The sequence below is a fragment of the Dysidea avara genome, chromosome 3, assembly GCF_963678975.1.
Source record: "Dysidea avara chromosome 3, odDysAvar1.4, whole genome shotgun sequence".
NCBI classification, from domain to species: domain Eukaryota; kingdom Metazoa; phylum Porifera; class Demospongiae; order Dictyoceratida; family Dysideidae; genus Dysidea; species Dysidea avara.
The window spans coordinates 5,583,189-5,603,447 of NC_089274.1; the positions used below are offsets into that span (position 1 = coordinate 5,583,189).

A 20,259-nucleotide genomic window follows, 5' to 3' on the forward strand; every position below is an offset into this window, starting at 1 on the left:
TATGTAGCTATATATAGGTATTAGTACCATCATATGCTTGATTGAGTCTTGAGCCTGGTGAGAGCTGTATAGATTAATCTAATGTGGTTGAGTATATAATACATGTGGCCACTGATGACTGTACACTTGAATCATCAGCAAGTTAGTAGCTAAATAATTATATACGATAGTTAGCTAGTTACACACTCCAGTCTTGTGATAATAAGCTAGGAACTCTGGAACTAGAACATTAGCAATGACAATTCACACATTCACAAACATTTATTCTGGTGTGTATGCATGTTTAATGTGACTAATTATTAACATGCATCATGTCATTCTTACATGGTGCTGTGAGTAGTTAACAAGTTCTCAGTCTTCGTGTCATTCTTATACCTAGTTAATTGTTTTATTAGGGTGAATGGTTTTGTAATTAAGCATTTTCTCAAATAGGCACCTTAATACCCAATGACTACCCATTAAATTGCTCTTGTGCCATACTTAATCATACGATTTATTATATAGCTACATTTAGTATGACATGTCCATTGCTATAATTAGAGTGTGCAGTGTTGAATTATTTTTTGCAACAAATCCAATTATGTGCACCTCAAAGTACAAGTAGTAAGAGATGTCAAAAGGGGTATACAAGAGTATGAGTAAGTGTACGTAACTAGACATTGTTACAACATTACAAGAGAAATAAAAACTTTACCATGTACGTACACAGACACAAAAAACCTGGTTAACTATAGAGAGCTTGAAAATAAAACACAAACCAAGTGATATGTAAGATCAGAATCACATACATATGCCAAGAAATTTTGTAAGAAACATTACAAGAAACAGTGTAATTGTTGAGCAGTAGCCAACGGGTTGAAATGTTTCTGGGGTTGAGTGGGCAACTTCACTGATGTGTACCTCCTCTCAATGACTGGCATGTACACAAACCAACTTCATGTTCATCACACTCTGTATCTGTAGTACTAGTTTCACAGACAAGCACTTTAGTTTTCTTATTCAGAGGATACTTGCGGTGACTGATGTATTTGTGTTGTGTAGATCCACACTTACACTCACTAAGCTTGCTGATACTAGTCTTTCCCCTACTATGTGATGCTGAGTTTTCATCGTCGTCATCTTCAGTAGAATCATTATCATCAGAAGATCATCCATAAGTGTGCTGGATAACTTGGTTCCGACTCCAAAGTTTTCACTCTTCTTGTTCTTGGACTCTAGCCTGTTTCCATTTTGTTCTTTTTTTCTTAGCCTGATCAGTCTGTTTCTTCTCAAGATTCCTATAACAAACTTCATTTGCTTTCCTTAGTGCCTCAGCCATACCATCAAACTGGGGAAGTTTCAAGCTAGCAAACAGGTCTAAAAGCCAATAAGAAAGCCTTTGTCAAGTATTTCATATTCAGTAATCCTAGGTTTGTACTGACCATGTAATGGATGCTTTACAAGTACTTGTCCTTAGACCTAAACCTTGTCAGTGCATCATGCGAAGCCTCAGGGTAGTCGGTGTGAATAATCTGCGATGCCTTAGCAGCTCTGTTGCTACACTCTATTTCAAATGCAAGGGAAGAAATGGACAGGTTAATGGATTCTTTGCTTTATAATCTTCGCCCCAACACAACACATTGTCATCTTCACAGCTATCATTGTGTAAGAGGAGTGTCAAGAGAGTGTCGGTTAGTTGTTAGTTGATGGTGAGTGGTGTCCCAAATTGTAATCTGAATTAAGTAGACCAGAGTCAAATATACTCCCACAATGCTTTCAGGAATTTCCCTAAATTATTACCTATTGTGCTCTTCAGTGTCCCCCAATACAATTGCATTATGCTCCAAGGTTTGCAACATTTCTTACCATAATCTTGGAACATTTTAATCAGTGAATGCTCTATTAGAATATTTCACTACAAAGTGACTGTTCTATTAAAGAGTATCGATCTAAGGACCTACACACAATGCATTTGAGTGCTCTATTGTGGTTTGCATTTCTCACTGACTGCTCTATTAGGGAATATCAATCTATTTTCAAGGAATTAAGCTCCATAGTTTGAAATATCCACCTAATATGCTAACATTATACTGGCATAGCACTTTAGCTATTATGCATTTTATTATGCTGGCATATTTGACGCAGGCCTAGAGTTAAGCATTCAGTCCTAAAGAAATGTGGTTATAGGGTGAAACTTGATACTTTGAGGACAATGTGAAAGATGATTCTAAAAGTATGCATGTAGTCTAATTAATGCTTTCATGCATTTCTAGGGTTAAGGTGTTAGTATGTGCTATATTTGTTAAACTCTCTATATGCAAAGGTACATGTTTATGTACACATTATTATGTACTGTAGTTACATGATGATTATAACTATTCCATCTGATCTATACAGTGTCTTCTTTTACGCTGTTCACATTTTCAAAACTAGAACCTCCTTTCTCAACTGTTTGGCTATTGGATGGATGCGTTTCACAGTAAGGAGGACAACCTGCTACTTCAACGTATCGATTTGGATCATAGTCAGGTATCATATTGCTAATTTCTGAAGATAGTGTGTTAAATGATGGTCTTTGTTCAGGATCTGCATACCAACATCTCTCTACCAGTGCATACCTGTATCAAAGGTTAAGCAACACCATAAATAAAATACAGTGGAAATCAAAATAATTTGGGGGAGGGCTGTCCACCATATAATTGAACTGCTTTTGTACAAGCTAGTTCAATTATAAAACAATAACAACAGTTCCCAGCTGCATGGAAGCATTAAAAACTTATTTATTTGTTCATTTATATTACTTGAGCATACACCTATTCCAATAGAACAAATATGTTTCATCAAAGACATGCTCCAACCAAATATTTCCCCACAACTAAACTGACACATGAGAAAGTATCTGAGAAATATGAAAGTGTCTATAACACTTGTAATGAAAAGCATAGGCGGTGGAAAGGGGGGGGGGCTAGGGGGCTAAACCCCCCCCTCAGAATGATACCACACCGAAATTACCTTTCTTGGAGTGGGGCTGAAAACCGTGATAAAGATCGAGATACTCTAATAGAGCAGTCACTCTAATAAAGTAGTCAGTGTGTAGCGTGCTATGTAAGGATTTTTATGTAGTTTATCAGCTAGAAATGGTAGCTGGTGAGGTGGAAAGCTCTTGTCAATTGGTAGTGACCTTCTTTTTTTTTTTTTTTTTTTTTGGTCTCACCTTACCAAACTATAGAAATAAGTCTGGGTCAGCCCAGTCCCCCCTCATATCAACTACTTCCTCCACCGCTGATGAAAAGTTCTGGTATTTAAAGGTCTTACGAAGTGCTATCTCAGAAAAAAAACCCTCATCAGCATTGAATTTGACGAGCAAACAAGCAATTACTGTAACTACATACACACTCATGCACCAACCATTCTCACAGCTGTAAGTTGTTTCAATATAGCTTGGTCGGCATTTCTTGGCTTGATTTTTATGAGGTTGTGTAGATTTGTGGAAGAGTCTATGGTTTTAATCATCCTGGATTGACTAAATTTACCAATAACTTAATTTGCAACTCTTTAACCGGTTTGTGTGGCATTTGTAAGGTTGTTTTTTGGTCCTTTTCCTCCATTTTTCTTGCATTATATTGTTACGCATGAAAATTTGGTGGTTATATATTCAACACCTGTGATTGAGATCAAAAGCACCGCACTGTGGTATATAACTGATATACCATGGCAAACTGTGGTATATAACTGATATACCATGCTTTGTGGCTATGCTTACCATGGTTCATTCCGCGAAATCCTTATCTAAACAGTAAACAAGTCTCTAATAACAAGCTCCCAAGAATTATTCACCTGAGCACTGTGAGCAATGAGAAGGATTTTAGATGAACTCTTGTCTCCTTCACTGAGTTGCAAGTAGATGGGCGTGGCACTGCTAAGGAGTCAAAAACATCTAGGATTTCTACTGATTTCAATCTTCAACAGGTACTGTTTCACTATAAATTGCTATCTATAATCATTTCATCTACTGGGGTGTAGAATATAACAGTTATAACACAATTACTCAAGATATGACAAAAATATATGTACTTGTGCCCTGCGGGTGCTCGTGCATATATTTTTGTCATATTCCTTGTAATTGTGTTATAGCTACAAAATATATATATATATCCACACAAAAGAGCCAAGCTGTGAAAAATGGTGCGGCCTTAAAAAGCCTGGGTGAAAAGAGTTGTGAAATCAAAGGTGGCAGCCAACAAATGGCTGCAATGATGTTAATACTAATAAATTTTAACAATGCACAGCCATTATTGAATTTGATTAGCATTAGTATCATTGCAGCCATTTGTTGGCTGCCACCTTTGATTTCACAACTGTTTTCACCCAGGCTTTTTAAGGCCACACCTTTTTCACAGCTTGGCTGTTTTGTGCAGATATCACTTCTTTTTGTAATTGCAAGTTCCAAAGCCAACCTATAGATGACCTTGATAACTTTTTTCCCTTTACTACAAGAATCATCGAAGACTGCATGGCTATATGAAGAACTGAAATAAGATGAATTTTGAAGGTGTGTATACCCCAATGATAGCTGGACAGATTCGACTCAAACTAGAAATGGGAGATGCCCTACCCTGAGGAAGCTTCCACTGCAGAAATGGTTAATTATACCATTTAAGCACTATGGAGCTACGGATACATCAAAAACTTTTTTATTCAGATGTTTATTATTATTCCCAGGGTTACCAGCACCCCTTGCCACCACCCTGATATCACAGAACTATATGACACTACTCCTTCTGAATAGAGACAAGGAGAACAAGTCTTCTGTAAAATACAGCACTCAGTGTACTTGGCCACACAACACAGCTACTTTCATAATTTTTGTTTGTAGAGCAATCTAGATTTTCCATTGGTAGATCTATGAAATTATGAACTTGACTACTGAGAGGATTTTAGCTAGAATTTTCGTTTATAAAGTAGAATTAAAGTGAGATGATCAGCCGTGATAGCAGTGGCTCAGTGGTTAAGGATTTGGGTGTTCAGTATGGAGGTCCCTGGTTTGAACATGCTCAGTAACTTTTTTTGACATTTTTATGCAACCTTTTATCCTTCAGTGGCTGTTCTATTAGAGTATTTCAACCCTGCGATTTACAGTTGTTTGGTTTTTGCCTTGTAACTCTGTAGTTGTCAATGCAATTTCTTTAAAACCACAAAAGGTTTGAACTATGATGGTTAACCTATGCGTATACTGATTTGTATGCTATTCCCATAAGTGGTTTACCCTGTAGGCATGACAACAAGTCGGCATCTTTTATCACAAATAATTGTCCATAGCTCTATGAATATTAATCAGATTTGCACCAAATTTGGTATGTGATTGTGCCACAATAAGTTCTTAAAGTGTATCAAAGCTCGAGACACTTTAGCTGCACGTTTGCATTTTATAATAGTTTTGTAAAGTGTGTGAAAAGAAGAATCTAAGCCCCCCGAGCTCCCTAAATGAAGAAGAAAAAACGAAGAAATTAAGCCAAATTTTGAAGGCTTATATTTCACAATTGCATTATGCAATCTTGCTCAAATTTGGTATGTGGGGTCCTGAAGGTGGAGGGCATTTGCAGTATAAACATTATTCCAATTTGAGAAGGGAACACGAAGCTACGTATGCGTGAAAACCAAGTTTTGTTTCTTCCTATAAATATACTCATGGTGTGGCGCTCTGGCTTTCTTGGCCACACGACACACTACCATGTGCCTTGATATAGATCAAATGTTTCAAACCATGATTTCTACAAACTATTCTAGTTGCAAACTATGAAGGATTTTGCTGAGACGGTCACAAATTCAAGTAGCACATACAAGTTATAAAGGGAAGGACATAACTAAGTAAATAGAAATACATTATAGCTGCAATGGCTGTCATTTTAATGGCAGCATTTATAACTGAATAGATACCCCAAAACTTTGATGCAGCAGATGGTTATAATTCAATACTTTTAGTCATCATTACTAAAGGTGTTTTGCCTGTGAAACTACTTCTTGCTAAAACCAAGAATTGCATGATATGAGTATGTAAATGTTGTGAAAGGCCACACAAGTGCTTTTCGACTGCAACAATAACTGAAGTTAATAACCAACACATTGCTATTTCAGCACATCAGTCCTTGCATTCTAAGTGACGATAATATTATTATGCACAAAGCTACAAGGTGATTATGTACTTTAGCCCAGAAATACACACTTGCATAATTTTAACATGTGTTTTGTTACCTCTGTCGTACCAGTGTGGGCAATGTTATGTACTACATGACAAAATTATGTTGTCAGTGGTAGATACAGGGGGGTTGCAATGGTTTCAACTGAAACCCCCTCTGAAAACAGTGCATCATGCGCCCAAATTTATTTACAATTTGTGTGGGTGATAAAATCACCAACAGTTATACATAGTGTATTACAATGGGACTTTTTCTATTGGCCAAACTCCATACTTTTGCCTTTGAAATCAAAAATGCCACTACAAGCATTAAGTGACTCTACAAATAATTATCATTTTAATGAGTACAAGTGCCGTTTTGTTTCAAAATGTTCTGCAAAGGCCTGGATCAGTAAGATTCAACTATGAACAATGTTGTGGAGTGGTTTTTACCGATTCATTGCTAGCTAGTTTAAGCTGTAGATCTTTGTACATATAGGCCACTGAGCTATCAAGACCTTGATCAAGGCTGAGTTAACATTCACCCTACCTGGACTATATATACATGTACACTTCTGAAAACTTTCCGAACCTGAAACCTCCTCTGGATCCACCACTGGTTGTGGTAAATACCATATTAGAACTATGGACAGGCATGCATCACTGTGAGGTAATGTTTAAAATGGGTGCAACAAGATTATAGCTATATATACCACTATAGCGTGGGAATTCAAAGGTGCCACTCACGAATATTTCCCAGGGCAATGTCTTGATATTGCCCACGTAATATCATGGGAATGCAGTTTGTTCAAGGTTTTGATGCCCAACCAGTTCAAAGATATGATACGCTTTGACTCGTGATATTGAGCAAGTGGAGTGTTAATTAAATTAAATTGTGGGTTTGGGTTTACAGGTTAGGGAAAAGTTTAGCATAGTTGCTAAGTTTCAACTAGTTAATAGTTACTAAACTAATTCTTATCAGTAAAAATAATCAATGCATGAATGCGTATTGCACCACTTGTCAGCCATTAAATACAACACAAAGATGAAAACTAGATTTAAATAGGTGAGTAAGGTACAGCTGTAATATATTAACTTATTCTCTCAATAGCAAAAACAATTAGTAGGCTTAATGATAAAACTAAAAACTAGATCCCATGCACATCTGGTGCTGTGTGTGCAAGCATAGTGACATGTGAATAACATTCTGAGGGCTATTATCCCACATTATTGAAACCACTATTGATCATCAGACATTGATGTATAAAATAAATAGGGTGAATTATCGTTAGTCATATATACATATATATATACACCCTTAGCCCTTGGACCTGTGGCCCTAGGTGTATTATATCAGTGAAATCCCTTGCAGCCATGGTATAACTAACCTCTGGGTTTACACTACAATAGTGTAATTTTAAGTTATAAGGAAACTAGCAATTTATGATGAAGCACACACAAAGGACTTGAAAGAGCAATATAACACAATTACATAAACAAAGTGCATTAGTTAACAATTCTTGTGATTACTGATGCACATTTAATTGTAACTATATATCACTTACAATTTAGGAGGACACAGATAATTACTAGGACATTCCATTCTGTACCCCTTCAGTAGAGCATCAACAACTTCATAATTTGTCAATGAAGGATAGGGATAATCACCTAGATAACAATTTTTTTTTTTTGTAAATTATGTATACAAAATTAGATGAAGCTGTTTACTCTAAGATTTTTCATAGTGTTTTCATGCAGTATAATGTACACAAAAAATTGGAATTTTCATCTAGAGTAGGGACCATAGCACATCGATAAAAGGTACTGAAACAAGCTGGAGTAGTGCACAATATTTAATCACAGTAAAACAATAAGAAATGTTATATCCCTACTGTGCTCCAAGATACCATAACGGAAATGCATAGTAGGGATATAACACTTCTTATTGTTTTACTGTGATTTAATATCGTGCACTACTCCAGCTTGTTTCAATACTTTTTCGATGTGCTATGGTCCCTACTCTAGTTGAAAATTCCAAATTTTTTGTGTACTTGTTTATTAACTTTTTTGTAAATAATTATTATGACTGGTGAACCCACGCATACCACATCTGAAATGGCACCGCGCGCCCCAGCTATATCAATTATCGTCTGAAAAGTGAAGTATTCATTGTCAGCAGTACAAATCAAGAACTGTTTGAAAAGCACCCCTGCAATCAAAGTAGCCACTATGAAAAATACAGACGATTTCCATTATGAAGGGAAGCCATCATGTGCTACTGCCAAATAGGCACTTTCTGCTGTCAGTAAAGACGAATGCGACACAAAAAAGGACACTGGTAAGTCCATGATGAATGCATTGTACATACTGCGGTATGCCAAAAGGCACCTCTCGGGTCAAAGCAATGTTGAACAGTGAAAAAATCAAGCCTGTAGCCTTAGCCGTTATCGAGTTATGCTTGTCTGAAAGCATCAGTCAGTCAGTCAATCAGTTAGTCAGTCAGTAGAAAATTCCGTAAAACATTTTTTTCTTTAATTCCGTAGCAACTTGTTGAAAGCATTTCAAGTCAATCTGAAGGCTTGTTTGGGCTTAGGTTTGCCTAACCAATACTGCCTCATTGTCGTCAGGGAAAACTGAGGCTGGTTTTTGTGTGATGTTATATTCGTGGGCCATGCCTACTCCTTTGTGGTCCCTACTATACAGTATTATCGTACTGTATGATAGTGATAGCCATCAATTTCAGGTTTAAGTTTTCTTTATCAACCATGTGACTTAACATTACTTTGAAGCAAGATGCATGCATCACGCATTAAGTAATTATCTTTATCATCTAAATATGTCATAAAAAAATTGACATAAAACCTGTCAGCATTATCAAAAACTTTCACATATATTACACAAAATATTCTTCCACACAATTTTTTTTTGTATTTTTTGCACAAAATAATTGTGCGTATTGAAAACTATTCTCTGTGACATAGAACTTCTTTGACAGTATTAAGTGAGAGTATAGTAACTTACCAAAAGTAAATAGCTCCCAAATTACGATGCCAAATGACCATCTGCAAACAACAACAATTATTACAGCGTACAACAATTCAACAAAGTTCTGTAATTCAATGGCATTGGAGTATATAGTTATATCAGAGAGTACAGGATTTTGCTCTTATTTTCAACATGTAGTCCACTAGATTACCACGCAGGACATACAGATTTGAGAGTAGTGTGAGAATATGAAAATACCATTGTGAAAGACACTACTATATGTATTACGTACTTAAGAATAAACTACGATAGTACATAATCTCTGTACATTCCATAGAGAAACATGAATTAGCATTTTATGACTGCATGTATTTCAGAATACTTGACACTAAATAGGACAAAATCAGTATAGTATATTTATAGCAAGTAAATTCATATGAAACATTACGTTTAGAGAAAATGAAGTATATACCAAAGAGGCTAGCATGAAAATTTATGAGTAACTCTCTGGCATTGCCTGCATCTAAAATGTAGTTATTTATAAGTCAAACAAGCATTTAGACATTTTAACCAAAATCTCTTGGTAATATTATACTATAGCTAATTATCTGTATTACAGTTAGTATAAAATAATATATTAATCAAAAGTATAGGTCACTATAGGTACAGTCCAATATAAGATCTTGTATAAACTGTAACAAGTATATAACATTTGTAGCTCATTAAATAGTGTCAGCAATAGCAGCTATAATGAGTGATAAAGTATTCAACTGGGTCACAAGTGAACTGTAAGAAACAAAAAACCAGGCTTCTATACGGGTACACACAAATATTGACAACTCAGTGTTACAGTAACTGCAAATGACACAAAACATACACATCTGATTGAACACTGAATTTCTGCTCTAAAATAGCCTCAATTGCCATCCATCTTATGGGAAGTTTCCCATCTTGATTTTGCACATAAACTGGGTCATCGTAGAGATGTTTAGACAGACCAAAATCAGTAATCTTCATTGTATTATTGTCACCAACCAGGATATTCCTGCAAGCCAAATCACGATGTATAATGCCTTTTCCACCCAAGTATTCCTAGAAAAGTACAGAAAAAAACCATAGCACTCCAAAAAACATGTTATTACAATTTAATTGCTCCATCATATTATACAATGACAATTTTGCAATATGCATTCAACAACAAGTTTGTAATAATGAGCTAACACACCATTCCACAAGCAATTTGGTATGCAAAAGTAATTAATTCTGCAACATTCAGTGACTTCTTTTCTTCATTTATGATTTGTTGAGGCTTCAAGTGTGAATACTCATTGCTGGGTTCCTGTAATGATTTAACATCTATAGCATGACACATAATACATCACTGTTTACCAAATATGGTGCTGCATCCTTATTCATTTCTTGAGAAGGCTACATGTAAAAACATTCCAATAACATCTAACAGGTAATATCTGTGCTTGAAAATGTACTTACTTTCCTTCTATATCTTTTCAAAAACTCAAGCAAATTTCCACATGGCACAAATTCCATTACTAAGGCCAATGGCTCGTTTGTGGTACTACACCCAACCATGTTAACCACAAAAGGATTACTTCCTTCAGCTACTTTCTTCATTACACTGATCTCTTGCAGAAAGTCATATTTTAGATCACCTCCAGCATCCTCTGCATGGGTAATGTACTTAATAATTATACAGGTTTACATACACTTAGAGATTTGAATTTACATGTAAAGGATAACTTCTTAAAAAAATATGCATCATATTTACGCTTCAAGATGAGTCATACAGAAACACACCCCATAATAATTTCTCTGTGCTGCATGTATGTATTTTCATGCATTTCATTACCTTGAAGAATTTTCACAGCAACATGTGTTCCTGCAGTATATGACCCATTGGGTGACTTGGTTGCAGTTGCAAGTTCTCCTCTGTAAACTTGACCAAAGTTTCCACGTGCAAGAAAAGTTGAATCATCCAATAAAATGTTGTCAGGAGAGATTTCCCACAAATCCACAGGAATGGGAATGTGATTGTTTTCAAAGAGATCTGATCTACGGTTATTAGCACTTCTCATGGGTGTCCCTGGACCAACAATGGATTTCTGCAGTTGAAGCATGATGCATTAAACAATAGATTAAAATCTTAATAACATGTTCATACTAAACACATGTGTATATACTAAACAGTGGGTGTGAGGTATGTAATGTTATTATAGAATACCTATCTGGAAGCATTAATATTATTGCAGTGGCAGATCCAAAAGGGAACAAGTGATTGAGATACTCTAATAGAGTATATACTCTAATAGAACAGTCACCACACATAACACTATTGAGAATCCTCCACAGTTGCTGAGTATGTAAAAACTAGCATCTACAGCACCATCCCATGCATGGGAACAATTAGCCTGCTAAGAATATTTTGTAAATGAATTGCACATGGTCTTGTGTATGCCACTCTTTAAGTCCATAATAATTATCACTATAACTACAGTAGCTGAAATACTCATGACTGTCACGTATCCCTATACAACTCTTGATCAATGCAGTCCACTACCTTGGTGCATCCCTTTGCCAAATCCTGGATTCACCCCTGTATTGTCACCCAGCCAGTTAGCATTATACTGTATGCGGTGGAAGTTACATCACATACTCTAGTACACTGATACGTACGTCAATTATAATAGTGCTCTTTTCACGTTCCTTGTGTACATAGCATAAGCAGATTACTATAACTGCCAGTACCACAGCTGCAAAAGCTATACAGCCAACTATGGCTCCAGATGCAATGTAATACCCTGTGATAGAATCATATAGAGATTTTGACAATATATTAGTTGACATTACTGTGATATGGTGGATCATTAGATGACGATTGCTTAGGTGGAAAGAAGTCCACTGGATCAATTAACAGGTTGTTGCTCCAGGTGTAATTATTGCAACCATTATCAGCTCTAACCTGTAATCATGTATAATAGTATATTAAATTGCTAGACATGTAGCTGATTAAGTACTCTCTCCGCCAAATTTGTAGACACTCCACTCTACTACTATAGCTTATAAACCATACAATACATTCCATAATACTACTCAAGAACTCAATTATCCAGTTGTTGTTTACAGAACAGCCATTACATAACTTTAAAGTACAAAAGTTGGCCCAAGTGAAAGTACACATAATATCTCAACAGTCTAGCACTGCTATAATAAATAAACGTTGCTAAACTCTAAATGACTGGTCAATGACCTCACTTTCTGTTTGTTCAATGCCAGAAGCCTAGTCAATAAACTGTCAAGCTTTGTTTATTCATCCAATTTCAATGTAATTGGGGTTACTGAGACATTATCATCTGGTGTAATGAAATTCTGCCACAAGGTTATACAGTGTATCAAAAAGATCATAGTTCAAGGGGAGGAGGTGTCTTACTAGCTATTTCAAATGATCTAGATACTGAAGTACTTCCATCCCCTGATATAACTGTAAGACTAAACATTAAGCATCCTGTAAAAATCTTCCTAATTTATATACCACCTTAATCCTCAGTTACAAATGAGTACTGTGAAGCTTGTCACACACATATTTCTACCATTTCAAATGGACCCGACCCAGTCATTGTCATTGGAGACTTTAATCTACCTGATATCAACTGCATGGGCTACACTTTCTGGTACTCCAACAAATTTTGTGACGCTATCTTTGAATGTAACTTTAAACAGTTGGTGGAACAAGCCTCTCACATTCATGGGAGTATTTGGACTTAATTCTTACAACCTGTTGACAGTTGAAGTGACTATCTCCAAGCCAGGGATTTGAGCAAGTACACATGTGCATATATACACATGAGGCTACTGATTTGAGGTGTACAAAAGTAGCAACACACTATATACTTTTATCTGTCTCCTTACTGTTTCCTTTTGTTAGTAGTGTCATTATCACTGTGAAGAATCTTTTACAGCGCTTATCATTGACCATCAAAAAGTGTGAAATGATGTAAGTTTACCCACAATAGTGTGCGAGGGATCAGTTATCCCTGTTCCTGTTCACTTGAGGGGTGTGACCAGTACAGGAGTTACTAAAATTGTTTACAGAATGCTTAGAAAATGATTCTATGGACATTTATTATTGATTCACCATATTTCCATTATGGCAGTGTTTTATTGATTATAAAATTCATGCACAATCTTAGTATGATTGTGAGAGAGAAGATCCAAACATTACTATCCTATTAAACGTATTTTATACTAATTCATTGGTAAGGGTTAAACACACGTGGCTTTGAACAGCAAAAATCACAAACACAAATATTACGTCAAATTTTTTGGTCCAAAATTATAAATATAAGTCATTTACAAGCAATTTAGTTACTGCCAAATAGTGCCATGTAAGTAGAGCCATGCTTGTCAATGGAAACAGAATAAAGGTGGTTTGCAAATTTATACAGGATCATCAAATACACAAGCATTAACTTGAAACATACCCTGATGATGGTATATTGACCAATATCTTCATCCTTTAAGGTAGGTTCATTATTCTGTAAACCAATAATATATAACTCATCAAACAATACAAACTACAGTATATACATACACAATAATATTATGCTTTGCCATATAATGTAACTGTTGTATACATGGAGGTTCAGCATTTCACCAGTGAAACTACAAACCTTCATGATCCTTAATATACAGTACTACTGTACTGATTACTCATTCAGCATATGTATCTATAATTCCTTTACCTTTACCGACTGTATTATAACTGTGAGAAATAACTGTCAAATTAAAGTGACCACCATGTAATCCCTACTAAATATATACATTATTTGAATCAAAAATCATTAACCAGAAGCCAGCTTCACAATATTTAAATAATTATTTAGTGGAACTTTCAACTGACTGACTAACACATTAACTAATGCCTATAAACAATCATAATTCTTCCTAAGACTATGGGCTTGATTTTTCACCATTAGACATTGCTTCAGCCCAACAGGTGTCGTTTGTATGAACAATACATATCAGCGTTGAAACCGGGTCACTACTGCTGACCGGGATGACCCACTGACCCTCATAGCAATCCAGGCCAGGCCCGGATTTGACCCGGATTAATTAAAGACGAGGCGTGCGATAAGAGCTATGTTTCAGGCTCAAGACTGCATTTTGAGCGTTGATTCATGTTAAGTAAACGAGTAGCTATGTAATTACTAAGCGGGTAAGTTAATCAGTCAGTAGGTTTGGTTCCACATAGCTACTGTGAGTTTACAGACAGCAATTGAGTGTGGCTTTGTGCATACCTAGTATTACAATTTCTCAATATATTAAAGTGGGTGTGGCTCACAAAAGTACTTATCCTGCTGCAAGACTAGACTATGTACAACTCGTACAATAATCGATTAGTGGGCGTGGCTCATGTAATCTTGCAAACAGCAACAGACACAGTTTTTTGTGCTACAGACTGCACTCACTAATAAATGGGCATGGCTGAGCGTATGCTGTAATGTGATAAATGGGCATGGTACATGAAAGAGCTGCGCCACTAGCGTTAATAAGTTCCACATCGTCAAACTAACAATTTCATTTCTCACATGATCCAATCCGGGTCAGACCTGGATGACCTGGAAAAAATGTGACCTGGATGACCCAACCCGGTTTTAACGCTAATTAGGCATGAGGCTATTATGCTCCAAAAATTGAGCATTATGCTTTTGAGCAGTGCTCAAAAAATCACCTATTATGCTTTTGAGAATTGCCCATTATTCCCAAAATTATGCCACCATAATTAATTGGCTAATAATGCCAGTTTATTGCTGTATCAGGCCATTTTCATTGATGTTTAAGCTTCTAATAACCTTGAATTCTTTAGCTGGTTGCTGTATTAGAGTATTTAATTTCAATGTGACTGCTTTATTAGAGTAAATTATATTCAGTGACTGTTCTATTAGAGTTTCTGACTGCCCTATTAGAGTATCTCGATCTTTTTTAACGGAACTATGCAATCTGCAGATTTTCCTACTGTTAAAGCTTTATAATCACCTCAAAATGCTAGCATAATTCCTGATTCCCACACATACCTATTATGCCTGAAATTATGCCGGCATAATTGCCGCATCCCTAACGCTGATACATGTATCATGGACTTACCTTTGTTCTCCATTGCATCCCATTTTTGACAGTGCATGGTGTCAATTTGTGGTAACACATACTGGATTCCCTGTGCACATCTATAATGGCAATCGTCCGTATATTCTCTGTAGTAACTGGATTGCCTGCAGAGGCACTTCTCATACTGTTATTCATTTGTAACACTGTATAACAGGCAGTGAAACATAGCTGAAAATGAAGCGTAATGGCCACTTCATTTTCAGTAATTGATAGTTGGGTGCACAGTGCATGGGACATTCTATCAGATGCAAAATTAATTTTACGATATGTCTGGTGTCATTACTTTAGTGCGGTATAAGTGGGTTCACTAGTCATAATTGTGCTGCAAAAAGTAAACAAACAAGTACAATGAAAAATTAAAAACTAATTTTGATTAGGGATCACAGAAATAAAAAGTAAGGGGAGGTCGCCTACACCTACAACTATACTAGTGTAAATTTAATCCCTACTTCAGTCAACATCAATTAAAAAGTTAGAAATTTTAAATGCAATGTCATTCAAATTTTACACTCGGGTCATCCATCCTATTATATATACATGTTTGTGAATCCATTAAAAAAATGCCATTGCCCAGCTATATCTGTAAATAATCAGGATCACAGAATCAATTGCAACAGTTGGGGACATGGTATATGACCAAGACAGTAAATCTATAGATTTACTAAGCAACCAACAGAACATAATACACAGTATACTGTACCTCTGTTGTTTTTTCTAATGTAGTGGTTGTATCATTAAAATAAAACTCCACAACATAATGAGTTATGTGTCCATAAGTAAGCTCTGGGAGAATCCATGTCAGGTTGACCACTAGAATACCTGTTTGTGTGCTATTTGATTGTACTCTTAAATTTCTAGGAGCAGTAGGAGGACGGCCTACATGTAAATATACACTGGCAATAATGTATGCATTACTATTGGGGTTTTAAGACTTTATCTTTACACATTATCACTGACAATGATGAAATATATGAATGTTTCATGAACAAAATAGTGCATACATACATTCTAAAAAGACACCACACACTTTATTAAAAATTTCACGTCTATATCAGTAACGTATAGCACTTATAATTTCAACAGGGAAAATTTTTGACAATGAGTATCACAATTTGTCAACAATTTCCCTCAAACTTATTAGCTTTAGTGTATTCTTCAATACAGGGGCGAAGCATTTCATCAAAATTTTATCAAAAATGCTTGATCATCCAATTCATCAATATTTTACCTTGTAAAATATTAATTTTGTGCTACGCAGTATGTAATCTTGCTCACAACATGTACAGTCTATAGCTCTTGCTTTGCACCTACTCTGTATAACATTGGCAATGTTTGAGCTTTGAAAGGGTATTATTTTCTAACAATTGCTGCTATGATGGCGACCCGGTTTCAACCGTGATGTATACAGCAATACCCATTAATTTTGTCAGCATTTATGAGCTCCTGTATACTCAAAGTAATAAAATTTCCTAGCTAACACACACCACCCTTCCACCACATACCAAGCTCTAACTATTACTCCATACTTTTGTTTTAATGCTAAACACACAACATATATAGAATGAGCAATCAGCTCCTTCACAAGGTGGGTAGGCACTGCATTTGTGACTTAGTATTGGTGGCAAAAATGAGTGGCAAAAATGGGTGGTGGTAGTAAATCTTGGCTCCTATAAGAAGTCATATCAAACTGTCCAAAAAATGACAGGGGTATAGCTATTGAAAGCTGCTATATATGTCAAACAAGTCAATTTTGGTACAGTTTACTTTTACAAGTACATATCTAGCACTATTGATGATGAACATTAGATGATGATGAATATTGATCAAATTTCAAAAACAGCATTATATGTTACACATAAAAATAATGTAAGGTGTATGTATATCTCATAACCAGTTTGAGTGTATCTGTTTTACAGTGTTTTATGTACATATATATGGACAACTTGGCTACAAAATCCTAAAATACAAATATCTTTCAATTTGTAATCGCAATAATGGTTTAATCTGCCATACCTTAGTTCCAATAGTAGGAATGCAATAAATTCCAAATTACATCATTTGTTTTAGTAATTACACACTGTAATACAGTGACAATATCATAGACCCCTTTAACTACAAATGAAAGTGATATCATAGCTGGCCAATCAAATGGGCTGACAATAGAGTACAACAAGTATTGTTGTTTTGAGTAGCCAATCAGAATACATGGAAGCCTTTCATGTGCAAAAACCAGTAACATTTGAAGTAGCCAGTCAAGCATTTTAAGTGTTGAAAGAATGATGCAATCATAAGATAGAGGGTAATAGCCACACAGAACTGGATAGGTGTGCACTACAAAGCACTATGTAGTTAGCAGGAAATAGTTAATTCTCAATATAAACAACCATGGTATGCAATTAAGTTTATTTGTAACTACGAAACTATGGCCCCTATGTATTTTAGCTTTTTCTTTGTGTGCATATTAAACAGTCCTTGTTGGTAGTTCATGTCATACTGAAGCATGATATAATTATGTAGCATTATAAATAATTGCTCTCATGCGACATCATTTGTGCATGTAATCTAGAAAGCAGGGAAGACAAAGCCTAGACCATAAAGGAATGTTACCAGAAAAAATAGTACAAAGAAAACATCAATTACAATTATATTGTTAATCAAAACTGTAAAACTTGATAGTTAGATTAAAGCAAACACCACTATCAATGCTATCACATGTGAAAACTAGGTTTACTCCGTTGATAAAGCAATACAGTGCTACTAAAATGCCTGAAAGCATCACCACTAAGTGCCTACCTTACTAAAGACCACTTGTCTTAACTCAAAAACAACTCGCACATAAATGATGTCATAATTAACAGGTCACTGATATCGTTATCTTTATTAGTGGTCACAGCACTATCCAACAAGGATCAATTAATAAAGTCGTTCCAGACGTTTCTCAAAATCTTTATCACTAATTGCTACACCAAAGTACACAAAATTATCAGCTAATCAAAAGTAATGTCAAAATACACTGAAGTCTATGGAAAACATACTTTTGGGATAATTCCAGTAAAGCCATACAAGAAGCTAAAAAGTGCTCTGTACACTATAATCAGGAGCTTATGAGCTGCCAAAGGCGGCAAAGAAGCATGAAACTTACGTAGCCAGCTGGGTGCCATCAAAATCCAAATTCATTAGCGATTAGTTTCCATATAAGGAAAGTAAAATCTCATTAATCGACCCCGTATACTAATTGTGCACGACACTCGTAGCAATTTATTCAAAAAACATGATGTAATTTGGATTGTGATGGAACTGAGTTTCATGCTTGAAGGCGGCTCATAAGCTCCTGCTATAATAAAGCGCTATCACACACATCTTCATGCAATTAAGGAAGAATTGTATAAGTAACAGTCAAATTGCACTCAAATGTGTGTGATTTTCTAATCAAAAAATTCATTCATAGTTTGACCATCTGTATAAAGCTTTACAAACACATTGCTCTGTTCATATTCACTATGCGAGTGACAATATGATTTACATTCTAGGAATCCCACGTATGTATCTCATACTTATCTCAGTTGTAGCATGCACTTCATGTATAGAGTTTGTGGACTCACACTCTGCATTTCCAGTATTAATCCTTCGTTGAAAATATGTACATCTGTATGATCTATATTCTGGCTTGTACAGAAATGAAAGCTACAGAAATACATGTATATATATACATAATTACATATTCACATAATTACACTGTTCATTATAGCATGAGACTATCTCAATTGACTATTATACATACTAATATAGTAAACCCTTCATCTAGCTAATATTGTGTACATTCACAAATACATACCATCATTGATAAATTTTGACTACTTGGAAAGGACTGGTTTAAGGTGATGCTGTATTCACTTGCATCTTCCTGCAACACAATATTTATTCAATGTGCATACAATACAGGCTAACAAACACAATATTCTGTTATTATAACTAAATACATGTACATCCCTAAGGTGTCCCTTTTAAAGTGTTCCATTGTAACTACGCAGACACTTATGTAATTTAAAAGGTATGTTGTAAGTGCACAGCAGTGGATTTGACTCAAGCACATGTTGCTGTCAGACCTTCAGTGCTGGCCACTGTAAAGTACTAATAAGAATAAGTGAAAAGATGGTAATTATAATTATAGAGTATGCAAAATTTAATGTTTCTGGATACATGGTGGTTTTATTTGAAGTCTGCCTGTCTAATCATGACCAGGATGACTGCATTGGAGCTATATATCCAGCTAAAGTTACTGCAGTGGTCTTTTAATACAGGTTGCACTATACTTGTACACCTTCATTGTAAGACAAACTTGGCATGGTCTTGTATAGTGGTCATTGGAGGTTTATACTCCATGCAACGAAATAGACTACAAAATTCCATGCAAAATTTCCACTGTTTCTTAGCCACATGACACACTACCAAGTGTTTTGATATTTTATATTAAAATTATCACTTACACATTCCTCTATACATCTCTCATGGTCAGTCCCATTATACTGGAGTGAATTACAATTGTCTGAACAAGTGTAATGTCTCTATAGCAACAAGGATAAGAAATTTATATACACATTGACACAGGTATTCATAAACACTTACATTTCGTTTGTCACTAAAACATTCAGGCTCAAGACCAGTTGACTTGGCAGGAAACAAATAGCTTGGCTGTATTGTATGCAAAAATGTGATCAGTAAAGAGTTCTGTAGAATACACTATTGAGATATCAAAGAATCTACTGCATACTCCATACACAGTGTGATTATATAATGTCATGATTATATACACATAAAGTAGAAATGGATCTTAGACATGCCAAAATTTTAAGTGTATATATGTAGAATTGTTTTTCATGATATCACATTCTATGGCTGTAGTTATTCATTTTATGAATGGACGCAGCCTTAAGTGTAAA

The 20,259-nt window shown here is 35.5% G+C and overlaps 1 protein-coding gene across 1 annotated transcript in view; it reads right to left on the reverse strand.

Annotated features, from left to right (window-relative positions):
• Positions 1–550: 550 nt before the first annotated feature.
• Positions 551–20,259, reverse strand: part of LOC136251777 (uncharacterized) — a 36,213-nt gene continuing 16,504 nt past the window's right edge. Inside the window, exons 12-27 of the mRNA XM_066044188.1 lie at positions 19,946–20,011; positions 19,807–19,884; positions 19,155–19,223; positions 18,922–19,003; positions 16,020–16,195; positions 13,636–13,689; positions 12,005–12,116; positions 11,831–11,955; positions 11,007–11,259; positions 10,631–10,821; positions 10,529–10,567; positions 10,365–10,478; positions 10,017–10,231; positions 9,176–9,216; positions 7,720–7,822; positions 551–2,597 (exon numbers count right to left, since the gene is read on the reverse strand). Coding sequence (XP_065900260.1) covers positions 2,369–2,597; positions 7,720–7,822; positions 9,176–9,216; positions 10,017–10,231; positions 10,365–10,478; positions 10,529–10,567; positions 10,631–10,821; positions 11,007–11,259; positions 11,831–11,955; positions 12,005–12,116; positions 13,636–13,689; positions 16,020–16,195; positions 18,922–19,003; positions 19,155–19,223; positions 19,807–19,884; positions 19,946–20,011 — 1,947 coding nt within the window. The 3' untranslated portion in view covers positions 551–2,368. The remainder of the gene's footprint in view (positions 2,598–7,719; positions 7,823–9,175; positions 9,217–10,016; positions 10,232–10,364; positions 10,479–10,528; positions 10,568–10,630; positions 10,822–11,006; positions 11,260–11,830; positions 11,956–12,004; positions 12,117–13,635; positions 13,690–16,019; positions 16,196–18,921; positions 19,004–19,154; positions 19,224–19,806; positions 19,885–19,945; positions 20,012–20,259) is intronic.